This window comes from Dipodomys merriami, unplaced genomic scaffold, assembly GCF_024711535.1.
Source record: "Dipodomys merriami isolate MVZ:Mamm:240054 unplaced genomic scaffold, mDipMer1.0.p SCAF_3, whole genome shotgun sequence".
NCBI lineage: Eukaryota > Metazoa > Chordata > Mammalia > Rodentia > Heteromyidae > Dipodomys > Dipodomys merriami.
Window position 1 is genome coordinate 29,559,680 of NW_027204492.1, and position 21,665 is coordinate 29,581,344.

At 34.5% G+C, this 21,665-nt stretch overlaps 1 protein-coding gene across 2 annotated transcripts in view; it reads left to right on the plus strand.

Annotated features, from left to right (window-relative positions):
• Klhl13 (kelch like family member 13) overlaps positions 1–21,665 on the plus strand; it is a 164,661-nt gene that overhangs the window by 55,940 nt on the left and 87,056 nt on the right. For both annotated transcript variants that reach the window (XM_070039852.1, XM_070039857.1), the window contains exon 2: positions 6,773–6,846. In XM_070039852.1, coding sequence (XP_069895953.1) covers positions 6,797–6,846 — 50 coding nt within the window. In that variant the 5' untranslated portion in view covers positions 6,773–6,796. The remainder of the gene's footprint in view (positions 1–6,772; positions 6,847–21,665) is intronic.

Genomic DNA, 21,665 nt, shown 5'->3' on the forward strand with positions numbered 1-21,665 from the left:
TTTCCTGCCCAGGCTGGCTTTGAACCAAGATCCTCAAATCTTATTCTCTGGAATAACTAGGATAATAAGTGACAGCTGCCTGCATCTGGCATCACTTTTCTGTATAGAGCCTGTTCAGCCTGTTCAGCCACTTTCTCAGTGGGCTGCTTTCTTTTATTACTGAGGTTTGTGATGCAAACCTGACTTCCCCCTCCTTTGTCTAAGGGTATTTATTGTGTTTTGTAGCATATGGAATTTGTAACCTTTTAAAAAGCTTTTTATTTTTTGTGGTGCTATTACAAATGGAGTTGCTTTCCTAATTTCAGCCACACTTTTCTCATTGTTGGCATACAGAAAAGCCATTGATTTTGGGGGGTTAATTTTATACCCTGCTACTTTGCCAAAGTTTTTGAATCAGCTTGAGTAATTTGGGAGTGGAGTCTATGGGATTCTTTAAATACAAGATCATGTCATCTGCAAAGGGGGAGAGTTTTATTTCTTCTTTCCCTATTTGGATCCCCTTTATGTCTGCATCTTGTCTTATTGCTGTAGCTAGGCATTCTAATACTAGATTGAAGAGAAGTGGAGAGAGTGGACATCCTTGTCTTGTTCCTGAGTTAAGAGGAAATGGCTTTAGTTTTTCACCATTAAGTATAATAATTTACCATAGCTAAGATATGGAACCAGCCCAGATGCCCCTCAGTAGATGAATGGATCAAGAAAATGTGGTATATATACACAATGGAATTCTATGCCTCCATCAGAAAGAATGACATTGCCCCATTTGTTAGGAAATGGAAAAACTTGGAAAAAATTATATTAAGTGAAGTAAGCCAGGCCCAAAGAAACATAGGTCCCTTATTTGCAATATCTAGTATATGTATGAGTCAAGTGGAAAAGGTCAGATAATGCGATGTTAAGAAAATGAACCCTTAGATATGTATTTTAATGTTTTTTTTCTTTCATGCATTTGTTTCTAACACATTTATAAGATTATCTCTTTGTAGCTTTGTATGTCCCTCCCACACAGTATAACCCCTGCTTTCACTATATTTGATGTCAGTATAACTTGTAGAGGAGATGGGGAAAAACAAGTTGTTGAAGGATACACGTGGACCTGTTGCAACAATGAGAAGTACCAGTTGTCATGTTGACAACGAGCTTTACAATGTTGGTGCGGGGCGGGGGGGGGGGAAGGTGGGGAGGATTGGGTGAGGGGGTGGGATGGGGGGGAGGCTGGGAAGGGATGTGAAGGGTAAACAAAGGAGGAGGCTGCAATGCTTGATAAGAAATGTACGCATTAACCTGCCCATGTAATTGTAACCCCTCTGTACAGTGTGTTCACAAAAAATAAAAATTAAAATTAAATAAAAAGAAAAAAAAGCTTTTTACTATCTTAAAGTAGTTGTACAAAGGAGTTACCATTCAGCAATGCAGTTTATGAAATCAGTGTATCTTGAAAATACTGTACAGAGGGGTTACAATTACATGGGCAAGGTAATGAGTGCATTTCTTATCAAGCATTGTTGCTGCATCCTTTGTTCCCCTTCCCATCCCTTCCCATCTCCCACCCCTCACCCCCCACCCCCCAGCATATTTTTTATATAGTCCAACTACCTTCATTTGGATCTACTTTTTTATTTCATTCTATCAAAATCCCTGCCTGTTTACATACTGTCTACTGTGTCTTTATGTACATTTTAATGTAACTGAGAGGGCCTTTACACGTTGTAATCTTTTTGTGCTGGTCCTGGGGCTTGAACTCAAGGCCTAGGTGCTCTTCCTGAGCCTTTTGTGCTCAAGGCTAGTGCTCTACCACTTGAACCACAGTGCCACTTTCAGCTTTGTGGTGGTTAATTGGAGATAAAAGTCTCATGTGGTGCTGAGGAATCGAACCCAGGGCCTCATACATGCGAGGCAAGCACTCTACCTCTGAGCCACCTTCCCAGCCCAACCTCTTTTTGTGAAGTTCAGATTTTGTGATTTCAAGATCCTTTTGAATTTTTAGTGATGCTGCTGTATATAACTTGATTTAGAGGAATTCATGTATGTTCCATGTTTCTAGATTTTGCAGCATTTGGATTTTTTGGCAGTTGGCAGTTTTTTTTTTTCCACTAAGATTCTGTCAGCTTTTTTTTTTTTTATCATAGTGGTTATGAAAGTTTCATTTGAAGACAGACTATTACAGAAGCCCCTAAGATTCATTTTATATGCCATCAATTCCTAAATAGGACTTTCCTTATGTGGTTTGAAATTGGTTAGTTATCTCAGATCTCATTATTTTTAAAGCTATTGGTTCTTGGACAGAGTAGCAAAGAGTGATGAGGCAGATTTTAATTAAATGTTAAGTCATAAATGGGAATTTCTATTTGAAATTCTACCTAACTATATGCTAAGTATTTGAAAAGTATTAGATTTGTCAATTACTGAAATGCTTATGAATAAAATTTTTTGGACTCAGAAGCAGTTTTGTCAGTTTTATTTCGGTGAGTTAAGTAGAATATTTTAAAGGCAGAACCACAATTAAATCTTTGTCAGCTGTGTGCTGTGAGTAGTGGCTTGTTTCCCTTTTACTTATGAAGGTACTGTGACCAGGGAGAAGTGTGTTGCTTTCTTTTTGTATTTTCTTTGAAACATGGTCTCACTGTTATCCAGGAACTCATGATCTTCCTGCCTCTCAAGTGCTGTGTTACAGGGGTGCACCACCATGTCAGCAGAACTATAACTTTTTAATTACAGTGTTAATCTGATCATATTTTTGTCTTATTCTTTTTTAAAATAATTTTTCGAATATGCTGACCCTTATATATCATGTCTTGTCTACTCACCTATAGAGTCCCATCTTGAGGATACATATCATGCCTACTTTTGTTTCATTTTCATAAAGTATGTTAGACATATAGAAAAGTACACAGAGCAATACACCTTGTAGCCTTTACTAAATTATATAGCACTATCATTTTTGCTTCAGAGGATAAAACAAAAAATTAGATATAGTGAAGTTTGTACTGAAACCCTCCACAATTTTTCTTTCTTCCTCTTCTGAGGGACTTATTGACATTTTCATTTCCATGACACTCTTAATACTGCTTCCACAAGTGTATATGTACATACACATATATAAAGTATACATGTATGTGTGTAGAGAGAGCCAGAATGAGTATTTTATGCTTTTGAAATGCACATGTATACTATTGTACTTCTTCAGCTTAATGTCATGCTTTTTACATTTGCTTACTATACTATGTCCTTATTATACTATGTCCTTTATATCTCATTCCAATAATCACCCACTTCTTTGCTTACTATTAAAGAAAAACTTGAATTGTGTTCAGTGTTTTCCCTCTCCCTTTCATCTTTCTTGAAGAATGAAGTCAGCCTTGGTCTTCATCATTCCACACATCCCACTCTTATCAAGATCCTTCTTGGCTCCCAGGTTACCACACGGGGTTGTTATCTCTCATTTTTTTCACGTACAATTGCTTAGCAGTATCTAATATACTTGGATTACTCCTTTCTTCAAATAACACCTTATCTTTTAGGTTACCATGCTGGTCACCCTCCTGTTTCATGGTCTGACCCTTCTACTAGTTCCTCTACTAGTTCCTCTACTAGTTCAAGTCCTGGGACTTGAACTCTGGACCTGAGCATTGTCCCTGAGCTTTTGTGCTCAAGACTATTGCTCTACCGTTTGGGCTACAGCTCTACTTCTAGTGTCTTTAGTGTCTTTTTTTTTTATTAGTTGGAGATATTAATTTGAACAACTTTCCTGCCCCAGCTGGCTTTGAACTGCAATCCTTGGATCTTGCCACTGGCACCTGGCATTCTAATGAGTATTTCTTTAGAAATAAATTCAACAAAAAAGTATAGAATGAAAAGCAAACAGTTTTCCAAATCCATATTCCCACATATAAAAGGATTTGTGTGTGTGTGTGTGATTGCATGTGTGTTTCATAGGTTAAAAATTAATGCCTCAGTTTAAGAAATATTTATCTTAAGACTTATTTTTGTGCTTCTTGATTATGTTACTTTCTCAAATTACCATTGTGCTATATTATTTTCATTGATTAATATGTATGTGTGAATTAAAATCACTAGTCTGCTTTTAACTGTCATGTATATTATGAATATTTTTTCCTAGTTTACCAATTGCTTGCACATTTTGGTAGTTTTGAAGTATAGATTTTTCTTTTTTATGTAATCAAATTTAATAGTGTTTTATAGTTTGGGGTATTGTTTGCCTTCTGTATGATTATAAGAACTTTCCCCCTGAGTTTTGTTTTGGTGCCATTTCAACTTCACATTTTACCTTCCATTATTTTGATCCATCAAGAATTTATTTTAGTGTGTAACATTTTCAACATATGCACTTGTTGTGACACAATCTGGCCCATAATGTAGGTAGACAGGAATAGGAATGAGGGTATAAGGGCTACAAGATTCAACTATTCTTTGCAGATGAATCATGGAAGTCCAGATGGTCCATACTTTGGATCCTAGATTAATATACCCTATACCTTTGTTGTGGAGCCCATTCCACTTATTAAGGTCATGTGTGCACCTTGAGCTACCTGATTTTCCAAGGAGTACACTAAACCAGGAAGAACAAGGGTCAACCATGCAAGCACTTGCCCCCTTTCTCAAAAGAACAGGCACATGACTTCCACAATTAGGCAGCCACTGCCCAGCTGTGAAACAATCTAAGGAGGATCCATAAGGAGAAGGCCAAAATTCTGTCTCATGTCTCAAAGATGTAATGCCATCTTGATGATAAATCATTTCTTGATGTGGTTCTTTTTCTGTACCTGGAGGGAAAAAAGAATGTTTTGGAACACTTCATCTACTGGTAACAGCATAAGCTGTTAGAACAATAAAACTCCATTACTTAAAAAAGAATTTTTAGGATAAATAGTAAAATGGGGTATACTTTTATAAAAGTGCTTTAAAACTATAAATAAACAAAAACCCTCTAATTGTGTCCAAGTTATTTATTTGATCACTTGAGAGGGCACTTTATAAAAATTATCTGTATTTTCAAGATACTCAGAAGATCTTCAATCTATTCAATTCTGTCTTATTTTTTAATCAAGTGTTGTGTCGTTCCTTTTTAGTGATACTGATACAACTCTGTAAAGGAGTCCATACTCATTTATAATAGTCAAGTCAATCAATATATTCAAAATTTTCTTCTTCTGGACTTATATTTCCCCTAATTTTCCTTCTACCAGTTTTCCTTTTCTTTTCCCCAGTAGCCTACCTTACTCTGTTTCATTGGGATTCTTTTTCATGGCAAATGCACCCATGAGGAATATTTTCCAGTCCTATGATCTTGCCTATCATTTAACTGTCTACGGAAGTGCTATGTTAGATAAATATGTTCCCATCAAATGGTTGTCCTTTCAATATTTTTTCCTGTTTATATCCTGCATCACTTGATACCATCCATTTTCCATTACCAAAATGGATTTTATGGGGTGATCTTTGATGTCTCCTTATCCCTATAATATCTGTCAGTGATTTTTCAGCCAAAAAATTCTTAATCTCTCTGGCTATCTTTAGAGTCTTGTCTAGATTATTATTTTATCTCCTGACCATAGTAAATACTTTCTTAAAAAATTAAAATTTACTTTTATTTGAAAATGATTGTACAAGGGGTTACAATTTATGTGTGTAGAGTATCTTGGTCCTTCACTTCTTAACATAATGACTAGAAGAGGCTGGAGACAATGAATCCCCCTGCCTTGTTTAATTATGTTATAGTTTTACAACAAACATTTCTACTAACAAACTAAATTGAACATAATGCATTCTTATCTTTTGTTAATCTTTCAATATATAAGAAGTTGATTTTATATGTTGGAAATGATCTTTACAACTTGAGAGGTGGGAGGGTGGGGGGAGGGAAAGCAGGAGAAAAATGCGGGAAGGGTAACAAGTTTGACAACAAATGTACTTATTACCTTACTTATGTAACTGTAACCCCTCTGTATGTCACCTTGGCAATGAAAAACAGAAGTTGATTTTATTAACAAGGAACATTGTTTCCCAATATACTTGAAATAAATACAATACATTCATAACATGTATTTGATTAATAAATGTATAACATATACTCAAACATATACTCATATACTCCCTTCCAATATAATACATTAAGTATATTACATGGAGTTGACTTTCCTAAAACTCAGTGCTTTCTCCAACAAAAACATCAACCACTAAAACAATCCTATCCAATTAAATAAAATATTCCTATGTACTATGTTTTTTCTTCAAGATTTTGAAACATTGTAACTTTCTAGCTTGGGTTTTGTATAACCATTTCTAAATTTTTGGGCCTTTCTATGGGCTTCTCAAACCCTATATCCCATTGGCAACAGAGTCATTTGTGCTATCTCTATCTTTGGGTATGTTTGACTCAACTGTTTCTTTCCAATTATTCTTGTCTAATTCAAATTTCCCAGAGACTTTCTAGGTTTTCTGATTTTTCAGTTTTCTCTAACTTCCTGTGGATGTGGTTGATTTTCAGTGGTTCTTGTTAGCTAATGACTTCACATGAAATTTAATCAATACTATTTAATGGCTTATATTGTTTTCTATATACTTTGAGTATTCTATTTCTTAAAAACATTCAATTTCTTAGTTTTCACTAATATGGGCATTAGATACATGAACATATCATTCTGTTTTTAAATTAATCATGAAGTATTAAAAATATTACAAAAGCAAAATTTTGAAAATTCTGACTTTTTTGAGATATTTTGAAAATATTGGCTTTTTCCCTCCTGAACAGGTCATTATTCCACTTTAAGAGGTGATGGATCATCTACATAGAGGAGAATTGGTTGCTGCAATACTCCGTAACCGGTATTTATAAAAATAATTTTCTTTAAGTTACATGATATACCTTATACCTATTTATGTATTTGACATAGTGAGTACTCAATATTTACTGCATATCTATTATACAAAAAGAAGTATTTACTATATGAGTAAATAAGAGAATGAGTAATAAGGAAATGTAATGAAGAGGATCTTAATGACTGTTCTTAGCCAATGGGCTATAATTAGAATAATTAGAAACATAATTGATATATTTTGAAAATACCTGGAATACTGGAGATGTTTACTTGAATTTTTAGTTCAAAGCATATTGGTGAATAAATATATCCATAGCTTAAAGTACATGTCAACAACTTATTTTAAAAATAGGACTGTCCTGTGATTTTGTGTGTCTATTATTTTTCTGTTACTAAAATTTTAGTAAAAAATCTTCCGGAGACAGTTTAAGATTTTAAATTAATTGTTTAAAGAAACATAGTTTAGTTTTGGAGGTGTTCAAGACTATCTCCCTTCCTAATAGCTTGATTCTACAGTTTATGTGACATATTTGGCTATTGTGTACCTGCCATTCTGGTTCTGATGCTTGCTAGCAACGTAGTCTTAATTCTTAATTGTTGTATACCTCAATTTCTTAGTTGGGTGACTAATACCTTCCTATTTCCTAAAATGGGTCCAATAATACTTACAAGATTATTGTAAAAATTAAAAACAACTAGTATCAATTATGTGTATGTAGTGTTTGTGTGTAAATATGTAGACACTGCATGAGGGAGCAAGCTTGACAAACTGTAAGTGGTATATAAGTGCTTGTATTATTGAAACAAAGATGATATTTTAAGTTTTCTTTAATGTAGCACAGTCTTGCAATTTATATACTCTACATACAACAATGGTCCTGTAAAATTATAATGGAACAGAAAAATACTATTGCATAATGACCTAGACATACCAGCATCATAGGGCAATTTATTACTCATGTGCTTATAGTCCTGTTAGTATAAATAAACCTATTATATTGCCTGTTGTATAAAGATATAGCATATTACAATCACATACAAAATATCATATGTGATAATAAAGAACCAAGTTGCTGGTTTACCTACTTACTATACTTTATCATTATTTCAGTGAACTTTTACTTACAGAAAATGTTCACTATAAAATAGTATGTTGTTTGCATTTATAGCAACTTTATATGTTATGTGTTTACCACATCACTTGACTGTATCAAGAGGCTACATCAAGGGATTTATTTATGTCATTGAGGTTTGTGTAAATATATTATACAGATAATGATGAAGTTGCCATGAAGCATTTCACAGACCATGTACTCATCAATGAATGATGTATGAGTATGTGTGTTTTGGGATTCTCTGGTACTTTAAGATGCAGTGTACAATAAAAGAAAATAAATTGAGAAAGGTCAAGTAGGAAGGATATTATATATATATATATATATATATATATATATATATATATATAGTTATTTGGCAGATAACATGGATTTAATTTTATATGGTAATCCCATTAAAGAACTACAGTACCTGTTTCTGGACATGAGTAATGCTATCTATAAAAGAGTGGAATATTGATCCTAATAGGGGCTATAAACTATTTACTCAAAGATACAGAAGGTAAGAAAATCAAAATATGTGCAATCTATGTCTAAGTTTCATGGAAAGATAGGAGTATCATGGATGTTGAATTCATTGTTGCATATATAAGTAAAACCTTGTTTTCCTGCCTTGTGCAAATATACTACAATTTGTCCCATATTACTATTGTCTAATATTTTGGCTGTTATACATGTTATTATTATTATCATATAAATCTTTTTTTCATATGCATGTACTCATTTCATTTGGATATTGACTTGATGTACTTCCTTTGCCATGACAAAATACCAGAGAAAATCAAGTTAAAAAGAGGAATAGCTTACTTTGGTTCATAGTTTCAGAGGTTTCAATCCATGATGGGCTTGCCCTATTGCTTTGGGTTTTAGACCAGGCAGAACTTCATAGTAGTAAGAGAATGAGGAGATAGAGAATGAGAGGGGGGCAGTCAGGGCCCAATATACCCTTTTAGGATATTCCTTGAATAACCTAATTATTTCAATATGTCTACCTCTAACATTACCACCACCACCTGATTGAGCCACTGGCTGGCAGCCAAGCCTTTAACACATGACCTCTGAAGGATATTTAAAATGTATACCATAACAGATTTATACCAGTAGTAGAATTGTTGGGGCATAGGGTAGACATATGCATATGTCACCAACTCCTGGTATTGTTATTCTCAATAATTTTAGCCATTTTTAAAGTTCTCCACTGTGGTTTTCACTTTGCATTTTTATCATATGTTATGAGTATTTTTTTGTTATTATTAGCTATTTAGGGAACTTTTAGAAGCACATATCCAAGTCTTTTTTTTTTTGTCAGTCATGGGGCTTGAACTCTGGGCCTGGGCGCTGTCCCTCAGCTCTTCAGCTCAAGGCGAGCGCTCTACCACTTGAGCTACAGCGCCACTTACAGTTTTCTGGTGGTTTATTGGAGATAGGAGTCTCACGGTCTCTCCTGCCCGGGCTGGCTTTGAACCGCCATCCTCAGATCTCAGCCTCCTGAGTAGCTAGGATTACAGGCTTGAGCCACCAGCGCCCGGCAGCATATCCAAGTCTTTAAACCATTATAGTGAGTTACTGTTTTATTTTGATTTCATTGTTCGTCTCATTTCATTTCATTCTGGATATTAAGGTATCTCTCTCTCTATATCTATCTATCTATCTATCTATCTATCTTTATATCTATCTATCTATCTATCTATCTATCTATCTATCTATCTATCTATCTATCTATCTATCTATCTATCTATCTAACTGTAGCTTGCTCTCTTATTTTTATCTGTCTTTTAATGAAAGACCATTGTACCACTAATTGATAAAAAAGTAACCATTTACAAGGTATAATGGAAACAATCCTTTCAAAATAATCACCAATCATAAATATTTAGTAATAAGGCTAACAAAATATCTAAGGACTATGTGAAGAAAATTTTAAATCCTCAAAGATAGGAAATAAGACATTTAACAAATAGACATATTATGGTCTTTGATTACAAGAATAAGTGGTGGATTGAGATAAATTCTCCCCAAATTGTTCCATAGATTTGACACATTGAAGTGTATCCCCATTATTATTAATATTAATATCAATATAATTTTATTGCAGGTCTTGGGGCTTAAACTCAGGACCTGGGCACTGTCCTTGAGCCTCTTTGTGCTCAAGGCTAGCACTTTACCACTTGAGCCACAGCACCACTTCTGGCTTTTTCTGAGTAGTTTTTTGGAGATAAGAGTCTCTTGGATAAATAAAAATTAAAAAAAAAAAGAGTCTCATGGACTTTTCTGCTGGGGCTGGCTTGGAACTGTGATCCTCAGATCTCAGCCTCCAGAGTAGCTAGGATTAAAGGTGTGAGCCACCAGTGCCTGGCTTGGATCCCCATTATTTAACACACCAGTCTAGAGAATATTAAACATGTGCAGGAGGCCAGTTACTAGTGGCTCACGTTTCTAATCCTACCTACTCAGGAATCTGAGATCTGAATATTGCAGTTTGAAGCCAGCCCAGGCAGGTAAGTCCATGAGATTCCTATCTCCAATAAACCACTGAAAAAGCTGAAAGTGACACTGTGGTTCCAGTGGTAGCTAGCTCAGGGACAATGTCAAGGCCCTGAGATCAAGCTCCAGAATTGGCACAAAAATGCACAGGAGCTTTTACATAGGATTTATGCAAATATGATGCTATTTTGTACAAAGACTTTGATCATACATAAATTTTGTAATGTTCAAGGAGGTCCTAAAACCACTTCCTGGTGGTCACCAAGAAGCAGTTGTAATTGAGCCTCAATGACCTTGGTAAGTGAACTATTTCAGAGAGGGACTGGCTGTGAGTAATGCATTTTATGTCTTACATAGTGTAGAATGCAGGATTTTGTACAATGTGTAAATATTTCTAGAAGTTGCAACATCAGTCACGAATTATATATTCTAGAAGTTGCAACATCAGTCACCAATTATATATTGATGATGAATTTATTTGGTTAGGTGGTTATTGGTTTGGTTAAGGCAGTTTTTTTGTTTTTCTCATAATCAATTCCTACTTGTACTTAAGCAATTGAATCTTAAAGTGACAATATTTAAAACTGTAAATATTCTGTAAAGTAATGCAAATGGATTTAATTTACATTCTAGGAATAAGCCTAAGCATGTCCTCACATTTTCTCAGATGTTTGAAGTAATGATCAAATATATGTAACATTATATTTTATAATGATATATAATTACTTAATTTAATGTATAATCATTTCTTTTTTGTCTATTTCTTTGCCAGAAGCTGACTCTTAATTACAGTCATTTCACATAACCTTTCAGTACCATTTTTTATAGCTTACCCAAATTGTCATATTTCTAAAATGTTTGGTTTGGCCTCATTGAAATTTATGCTTTCACATTAATTTTTATCATTTACCAGGTCACTAACTACTTCCCCAAACTGAGATTATGAATTCAATTTCCCTAGATGTGAGACTTAGTTTAAAGCTGAATCACTCTCCAGGAGCAGTAGTTGTTTTTTCCTTTTACTCATTTGGCCCTGTTTGGTATTCTTACATAAAATTTTATTATTGTACTTATGTAAACCTTACACAAAGCTAGTATACTGTAATGTTGGTGTAAAATTTTCATGTGTCTGCCTTTTTTGTGCCAATCCTAGGGCTTGAACTCACGACCTGGGTGCTGTTCCTGAGCTTTTTCACTCAAGGCTGGCATTCTACCATTTGAGCTACATTTCCACTTCTGGCTTTTTTGGGTTATTAATTGGTGATAAGAGTCTTACAGACTTTCTTGCCTGGGCTGGCTTTGAACTGTGATCCTTAGATCTCAGCTTCTGGAGTAGCTAGGATTATAGATGGGAGCCACCCCCCACCTCTGGCTCTGCTTTCTTATAGGGGAAAAATCCCAATTACTTAAATAAGCTCCTTTAAATAGTGTATGTGGCCAAGGTCATACAAGATTGAGAATGAAGTCATTTTGTTCTTAAAAATATTGAGCTTTTATTATTTATCACACAATATCCTTAACTGTAGCATAGGAGGGTTGAAGAGTCTAGAATTAAGTTTTTAAGATCAATACATAGTAGATACTAAATAAACACTTATTTAACTAACTACATGTTAAGTTTTGCAAAATTATTAGTCATCAAATAACAGTCTTTTTATCGCTTTTTCATAATTTATAATTCTAAAGTTGAATGATGGCATCATTGTGCTTTTGATTTTTGTCATATTTTCTCCTAGAGGAGACATACAAGAACTGTATAATATAAAAGGATAACACCAGGTACTGAGTTCAGTTGCTTTTTATAAAATGCAATTTAATTTCTGAAAATCTTTGTATTTGTAACTCCACTGTACAGTATTTTCACAATAAAAAAATCTTTGTATTTGTTACACATTATTATAAAATCATAAGATCTTATAGTAGATACACAAATAATTTGTCAATTTCTTTGTTCATGTGACTGAAAAATTGTATGTTTTCATACAGAGAGCACACATATTGTAGTGTTGCAGTATTGTTATGTTTTATCTTTCCAGAGGGGTTTTCCAGGCCATACAGAGATTTTCTGTTCCTGGAGAAAGAAATTCTTACTGTGATTATTCTTTTCTAATACATTTTTTCTTTCTGTTCATATTCTGTACAGTCCTTTAGTGCAGAGTCATTAATAGTCATCATCTCAATCCTTACCTTTGTGCAGATAACCTTACATGGATTTGTCTTAATCTTCCTCATGAGTCTCAGACTAACATCTGTTAATTGCCTCTCTTCCCCATTTTTGAAAGGACTTAAGTATATAAATATTGCATATCTATTATGGAATACTTAAAAAGGAAAAAATGAAAAACATAAAAAGTCACCTAAGGTAATCTCTATTGAACATCTTGATGTATGTTCACTTTCATCTTTGGTGCATTTTAATGTAAGTAAGTTTAAATTATTGGACATGATCTGGTTATGGTGACTTGGTTAAGAGCAGGACATTTAATGTCAGTTTACTACAGATTATAATCAATCTCTTCCTCTTACTAGCTGTGTGAACTATGGAAAATTTCACCTCTCTGATTCTGTTTCCTCATTTTTTTGTTTTTGTATTTTTGTTCAGTCATGGGGCTTGAACTCTTGGCCTGGGTGCTGTCATTGAGCTCTTCAACTCAAGGCAAGTGCTCTACCACTTGAACTACAGTGCCACTTCTGGTTTTCTGGTGGTTAATTGGAGATAAGAGTGTCATGGACAGATCTCAGCCTCCTGAGTAGTGAGGATTACAGGCATGAGCCACTGGTGCCTGGCTTCCTCATCTCTAAAATAATATTTTTGTATGGGATTGTTCTATGGATTAAACAAATGCAAGATGGTAAAATTTTAGCATATTGTAATTGTTCAATAATAGCAACACTGTTCTGTTATACTATGTATCTTTTTCTTTTATCTTTCCTACTTATATCATGAACATTTTCATGTAAATATGATAGTTGCATGTTATAAAACTATGCTATGGTATAATTCCTTAATAGGAGTGTTTGAAGTTATTAGTTACATAGTATCTTCCCCATCTGTCAGCATTTCTCATTTAGTTTTGTTTTTTATTTATTTTGTCTTATACCATGTCACCTACAACTATGTAAATAAATTAATCATTTCCCTTCTTTCTATATTCTTGAGCTTTAACCTCAGCCTTTTCTCAAACTTAATCAATGCTGACATAATAAATGATTGCATGTATAAATAAATAAATTGTAGGAAGTAGTCTTTTTTTTCCAAAGAAATTCCTTGTGTATGTATGTTTTAAAATATATCTCCTCTAGGGAATAGAGCTTTATCTTTCCTGCCATATTGAGTGTGGGTTTTAATGATTAATTCTAAAGCAAAGTATATGGAACAGCCAAAAATGTATCTTTATAGTGAAGAAATCTGACAAAGATGACCCTGGATGGATAGAATAGTACCCCCAAAGAATTCCACATTCTAATTCTTCCAGTCTGTGACTATGATTCTATTAATAGTGAAAATGTCTTTGCAGATATGACTCAATTAAAGATTCTGAGATGAGAGATTGTCCTGGATTATTTAAGTAACACATTGTAATCATATGTGTCCTAACAAAGGGATACAAGAGTGTCTGAGTCAGGGAAAAGAGATGTGAGGAAGGACCCAGAGGTTGGAGTGATACTCTTTAAGAATAGAATGTAAGCCTGGCACCAGTGGCTCACACCTGTCATCCAAGCTACACAGGAGGCTGAGATCTAAGAAGCATGGTTCAAAGCCAGCCTGGGCAGGAAAATCTGTGAGACTCTTATCTTCAACAAACCACCAGAAAACCGGAAGTGGCTCAAGTGGTAGAGTGCTGGCCTTGAGCTGAAGAGCTGAGGGACAGTGCCCAGGCCCAGAGTTCAAGCTCCCTGACAAAAAAAAAAAAAAAAAAAAAAAAAAAAAAAAAAAAAAAAAAAGAATGTATCACCAACTAAGGAATGCAGATGACCTCTAGAAGCTAGAAACGAATGGGAAATGAAATTTTCACCTTAACCTTTGCCAACAATTTTGGACTTTTCACTTCTGGTATAATATTTGCATGCATGTACAAACTTGTCTGTATTTTGAATTATCTCTAGACTACTTATGATATCTAACATAATGAAAATAGTATGTGAATAGCAGTTACACTATTGTGTAGAGAAAAATGACAAGAAAACCAGGTTTGCATATATATTTTTCCCATAGGGAGAATTATTTTCAAATATAGGTGATTCATGGTTGATTGAATCTATAGATATGGAGCTCACAAATATAAAAATCTGATTGTACTCTGCTTTTCCTTATCTGTACATACCTATGATAAAATTTAAATTACAAATTAACAAAAACAGCAACTCACAATAGTTGTAACAGTGTATTGCAATAGAATTGTCAACATGACTATACTTATGATTTGTGGCCATTATTAAACAAAATAAAGATGATTAAAATATAACCCTACAATACTTTACTAAGTTTTGATAACTGAAATAACTACTAAGTTACTCTTGGGCAGGTGGCATATATGGGGTGGATTCTCTGGATACTGGGGACTATTCACATCTCTGGAAATGGAAAATGGATGGAGTATGATTTTATCTTGATTCTGAACAGTTTGAAATTTAAAATATAAATAGTTTATTTCTGGAATTTTCTATTTAATTTTTTTGGATCACCATTTGGTATTACATTTGAAAATGCAGAAAGTGAAATTCTGAGCAATCTAGATCCTTAGTTAATGTGGATACATATACAGGAGAGGATAAAGTTTCCCTGTTTTTCTGTAAATATTATCTTATATTTTAACTTGTCCATTTCATACCTCATTTTCCTTTTACAAGTACTTAATTTTAGGTTAATAGTGATCGCTCCCCGTTTCCTAGAGTCTCTATTCTTTCATTTGGATTATGTGCCTGCTGTCAAGGATTATGAAATTTATAAAAATTTAAGTTATGAACTCAATAAAATTGTAAGGCATAGATCTATATACAAAATTTAATTTACATTTAAAGGATTGTGATACTATTGCTCTTTGCTAAGAACCCAAAGCTATAATCTGCCATTGAGGTTAAGAAAGTATCTTCTCCCTTCCCAGGGCTCTCCTTTTTATAAAGTTTTATCAGTATTTTTGACAAGAAGAACTGTGACTATGTGTAGATGGTATCATTTATTATTTTCCCTGGCGCATTACATGCTAATATATAACTATTAACTTTATCTGAGATCAGCAATGATCCAGAGTTGGCATGTCTCTTATGATCAGCTTACCTCCCACTTTGGTCTTCTCAAGCTTGAATGACTGTTGGCATCAGTGAGAGATCACATTATACTTGGTTCTTTGACCGTGAAGGGGAATGTACATGAACATTAGCTTTTGATCCTGAACCACCCAGTTCCTCCTGGAACAGTTTATTTACTTGATTGATCCTTTTGTAAAATATGCAGTGTGTAACACTGGTGTTTGAAAAAGTTTGAAAAAGTTCTTCAGATCCTACAATTGCCAATATAGCTGTAGCAAATGTATTTAATCTGCCATTTTCCTCTCTCTCTCCCTCTACCTCTCTTCCCTCCCCTCCTCTGCCCTCCCCTTCCCTTCTTCTTCTCTTCCCTTCCCTTCCCTTTCTTTCTCTTCTCTTCTTTCCTCTTCTCCGTTCTCTTCTCTTTCTCTCCCTTCGTTTAGAATAGAAATTCTTTCTCTTGTTGTAAAAGATTAATGAGATTATATGCTTGAATCACTTTGTTCTCCCTGGAAGGTAGAGTCTGAATAAATTGAAGTTGATTTTTTTAAGGGAGCTGGAAGCAGAGCAAAGACTATTTGTTTTCCTAAGAATGGATGTGACTTCACAAGCAGACTAGATTTCTTTAGAGACAGAGAAAGATCACAGAGATAATGTACAACTCTCCAACACTTAAAAATTTATCTGATAGGCAAAGTTGAGTTTCTCCAAATCCACGTAACTAGACAAAGAGCAAAAACATAGTGCCCAGGGTTTCTGACACAATTAAGTGTTTTTTTAACTTTAAAACTGCATCATATTTACTGCAAAAAGCATCCTCACACCTCCTTGGGAAAATGTATTGACAGATGTTCAGTATTGTATACTACATGCAATAAATGTAACATTTACAATTTAACTGATGTAGCGTTTACTATTATTTTTCTGTATAAAATATTCATACTCTGAAATTCCAGTAGTTTTTTTTTCTGTGGGGGGTTTAGAGAGTAATTATTGATCAAGTAATTATTAGGCGCTAAGGAGCTACATGAAAATTAAAAAGGAAATTCCACCCATTCTCTTGTTAACATTTCCTGTGTATTATTTTGTCTTAAACAAATATTTATTTAATGACACACCTGTATCCAGGGTGTTCTCACTGTTAACAATAGTGTAAACTCAATTCCAATTTATTCTTCTGCCTAGGTTCTTTTACCCTAAAATAAATGCCTAACAGCATTATACAGTTTATTTCCAGCTTTATCTAGCCTCTCATATTTGTTTCCCACTGCTTTTGTTACAAATTACCATAAAATTGGTGCCTTAAAACAACAGACTTACTAGCTTGCAGTTCTAGGGGTCACTTGGTTAAAAATGAGAATGCTTGCAGGAAGGGCTAGGAGTGTGGCTCAAATTGCCAGAGTTCTTGTCTCACATATTTATAAGGCCCTGAATTAAAACCACAGTATCAGTATCACAAAAAAGAAGAGGAGTAGAATGAAAAGAAGAGGAGAAGGAGCAAAAAGAGGAGGGGGAGAAAGAGGAGGAAGAGATGCAATCTGGACTGCATTCCTTTCTTCAGCCTATAAGGGGGGAACTTCTTTGCCTTTCTCAGCTTCTAGTGCTTGCTTACTTGCCTTTGCCTTGAAGTCTATCAGTGTTAGGTTATGTCTTTGTCATCTTATGACTCAGCCATCTGATGCTTGCCTTTGTAATTTTAAGGACCCTTGTGAGTACATAGAGCACTTTTGAATAACTCAGGGTACTCTTCCCATCTCACAACCCTTGATTTCAATCATACTTACAAAGTTGCTTTTACCATGTAAATTAACAAACATACTCATTGGTCTCAGGGAATCAGGAAGTACACATTTGAAGGGAGGACAGGCTTTTTTTGCCTTTATTCCATATCCATGGCAAATGATATTCACCATGTCCTGTATATTCCTTAAGAGTGATAAAATGACTTTTCAATTTATAAAGCATTATCAGGAAACATCACAAATTATTTTTCTGATATTTCCTGTACAGGAGAATTTCTGCCCATTATGGGTAATCATTTAATACTTTTTATATGTAAAAATATAGAAATTTTGGATAATACATAGAAGAAAATAGCATACTTTATACTCTAATGTAAACCAGTGGTTGTGTTGGTATATTAACTTCCAACTGTTATTCTGTGTCAATTTATTTTTAATTTTGTAATTTATTTTTGATTGGCAAGTAATTATATAATTTATAGGGTATAATGGAATATTTGAATTCATCTTGACTGTGGAATGATTAAATAATCTAATTAACAGATACATCACCTTAGTTATGTTTTTGTTAAACATTTTCTTTTGATGCAGTACAGTCATGGAGTTTGAACTAAGGGTTTTGTGCTTGCTAAGGCCTTTGCTTCATTCATTTATTTATTTTTAGATAGAGTTTTGTGCTTTTTTCCCTGGACCGACCAGCCTCTGTCCATGAGTCTCTTGCCAACATTTCTCATTTAATTGGGATTACAGGCTGAAGTCCCTCTGTCCAACTTGTTACTTGAAACAAGATCTCACTATCTCCATTCTAGGCTAGCCTTGGAACTGTGAACCTATTATGTACATATCCCAAGTAGCTGGGATTAGAGGGATGAGCTACTGGTCCAGATTGTGATAACTTACAATGAACTATTATTTTCATTATAATCATTATCCTGTGTAAAAGTTCACTAAAGTTAATTCATTTGTGCTGTTTGCTTACCATCTCCTCTTCCCCCTCATACTGTATCTCTTTAAGACCCTGCAAAGCACCATTATATTTTCTACTTTTATGAATTCTAGTTTTTTTTTTAATATAAAAGCCATATATAAGTGAAATTATGTGACTATATTTGTAACTGGCTTATTTCAATTAACCATAAATTATTTAATAAGTGATCACAGTGCATGTACAACTTTCAAAATTTTCTTACATAATGCAAAACTAATACTTTCTGCATTAATAGTCTTCCTGATAATCAACTAATAAAATATTTTCTTCTTGTAAAAGTCAATCTATATAGCAGAAAAAATAGGAAACATAAAAAGAAAAGCAAGGAAATATAAACCATGTAATCCAATCACTGAAAAATAATATTAGCTAACAGTTTCATCTTTAGTTAGATGAAACTCATGGCCATATGGTATTTTGTATTTTTGTTTTTAACTTGGCATTCCAGGGACCTTTCTGGAAGATTTCTCTTCAATACCACCCTGGTAATACATGATATAGGCTTAGAAAATATTTATCTATTGTGTAGAACATGATAAACACTGTGCTATCATTTGCTTATATAATTTCTGTTGTTGTCAGCATCATCATACATGTATGAGTTGGTTGTATTACTGTGTCAAAGTTTTGTGTTCCCATTTTCCTATTTATAAAACTTCATTTTTGAACCAATCTCAAATTTACAGAATACTGTAAGATCAATATTTTAGTGAGACCTTTCATCCTTGTAACAACTATCTGAGAGAATAACTTAAGAGGAGGAAAGGTTTATTTTGGCTCAAGGTATCAGAAGTTTTTGTCTGTGGTCTGCTTGCTCCATTGCTGTAGGCCTATGCTCAGGTAGCTATAAGATCTATAACAGAGCTAAGTTGCTCACCTCATGCCCACTAGGGTGCAGAAGGGAGTCTTTCCATGTCAGGTTAGTTCCCAGATTTCAATATGACATCATATTATAGATTTATCAAGAACTAGCCCATTGTTTAGGCAGGAGCCCTCATGATCAAATAACATTAAAATAATTATATCCACCAGCTTGGTACCATGCTTTTGACACAAATCTTTGGGGGTGATATTTTTATCCAAACCATAATTATCAGTACACAGAGCATTTCTTTATGGTAATCCATTTTTCAACTAAGTTTTTGGTACAGTTCTTTTCAGCTTCAATTTCTCTATTGTATATGCATGAGAACACATAGTTAACTTCAGTTCATCCATCAAATTTAGGAAATTAACATGAGCACATTATTACATTCTAATGAAACTTATTTGGTTTTTTCTATTATTTCCCCCAAAAGTTCTTGATAACAAAATGTTCTAGTTTAAAAGCAGACTGTGCATTTAGTTGCAATGTCTGATAGTTTTCTTTCATCTGATTACTCCATCTTTTCTTAATTTTCATGATCTTGGTTCTTTTTTTTTTAATTGTGAAAATACCGTATAGAGGGGTTACAATTACATGGGCTAGGTAATGAGTACATTTCTTATCAAACATTGTTGCCTCCTCCTTTGTTTCCCCTTCCCATCCCTTCGCATCCCCCCTCCAAAGTTGTAAAGTTCGTTTTTCGACATAATGATTTGTACATCTCATTGTTGCAATGGGTCCACCTGTATCCCTATTTAAACGATTTGTTTTTTTCCCTTCCCCTCCACAAATTATACCAACATCAAATACAGTGAAACCAAGTGAAAGCAGGGGTTATATTGTGGGGGAGTAACATACAAAGCAACAAAGAAATCATCTTATAAATATGTTAGAAACAATCGCAAGAAAGAAAAAACATTTGAATCCTTATCTTGGGGTTCATTTCACCTAACGTCACCTTATCTGACCGTTTCTGCTTGTCTCAGACATATACTAGTTATTGCAAATAAGGGAAACCATGGGACATATGTTTCTTAGGGCCTGGCTTACTTCACTTAATATAATTTTTTTAAGATTGCAAGCTAATTTTTTTAATTTTTATTTATTTTTTATTGTGAAAATACTTTACAGAGGGGTTACAATTACATGGGCAAGATAATGAGTACATTTCTTATCAAGCATTGTAGCCTCCTCCTTTGTTTCTCCTTCCCATCCTTTCCCATCCTCCCCCCGCCCCCCAATCAAAGTTGTGAAGTTCGTTTTCGACATGACCACTTGTACTTCTCATTGTTGCAATGGGTCCACCTGTATCCTTATTTAAACGACTTGTTCTGTGGCAAGTGCTTCAAGAAGCCAGACAGCGTTGCGGCTCACTGCAGCAAAAGCCACTCGTCTTTGCTCCCAGCTGCCCCAGAGAAGGCCTGTCCCGGGGTGTCTGCACCTAAGTCCCTGGGGTCCGCTTCCTCAGGCTCCCACCTCGGCCCCGGCCCCTTGGCAGGAGCAGCGAGCTCCTCCTCTGAGCCAGGATGCCAGCCCCCAGGCATTGAGAAGGTGTAGGAGATGCCCCCTAGCCTGGCTCCTGGGATTACAGGGAACGTAGCATGGAGGCAAGAAGGGCTCTAGCAAGCTAATTATTTTATGGACTGTCTCAGTTTGTGCTAGTCTTAGGGAACTCCATGATTAAGTTTGTATTTGGTTTCTTCAGCAGGAATTCACAGAATTGAGTGTCTATTCTTTTTATTGCAACCTGTCAGGTGGCATCTTATTTTGATCTATCCCACACAGATTTTAACTGGATCAAGGTGGTATCAATGTGTTGCTGTATAGTAAAGTTATGTTCTCTTCATTATTTTTATTTATTTTTCTCTTTTGGCTGTACTGAGATTTGAACTCAGAGCCTTATTTCTTTTCTTTTTAAAATTTGTGGTATTTATAGGGAAGTGGGGAGCCCTTTGGAACTTTATAAACAGCTTACCCCTTAAACCTTTGAAATTTATTTATTTGTATGGAAAATAGTTTCCTATTTAATTAAGAGAGTTATAGTGTGTTATTTATTTTGATGCCAAATGCTCTCAGATTTTTTCCAGCCGGAGTCCCTTCAAATTGGTTTCTGTGTCCTTTTAACATGTCTTCATCACTCTTCCTTACATTTTAAGATCATTTTGTACTTTCCAAGTTCTTATATTCCAGTTCATCTTGTACTTTGTCTTCAGCAGACAAAGTTTGTTTTAGTGGACAGTAATGTCTAGAACAAAAATTTGTGTTTTATGAGTATCCATGGCTATATTGAGCTATGGATGCTTCTGGACAGAGCTGGGAAATACTGTATATGTATAAGCATGTATACATTTATGTCTACATTTTGATGTTTATATTTGGAAGCCA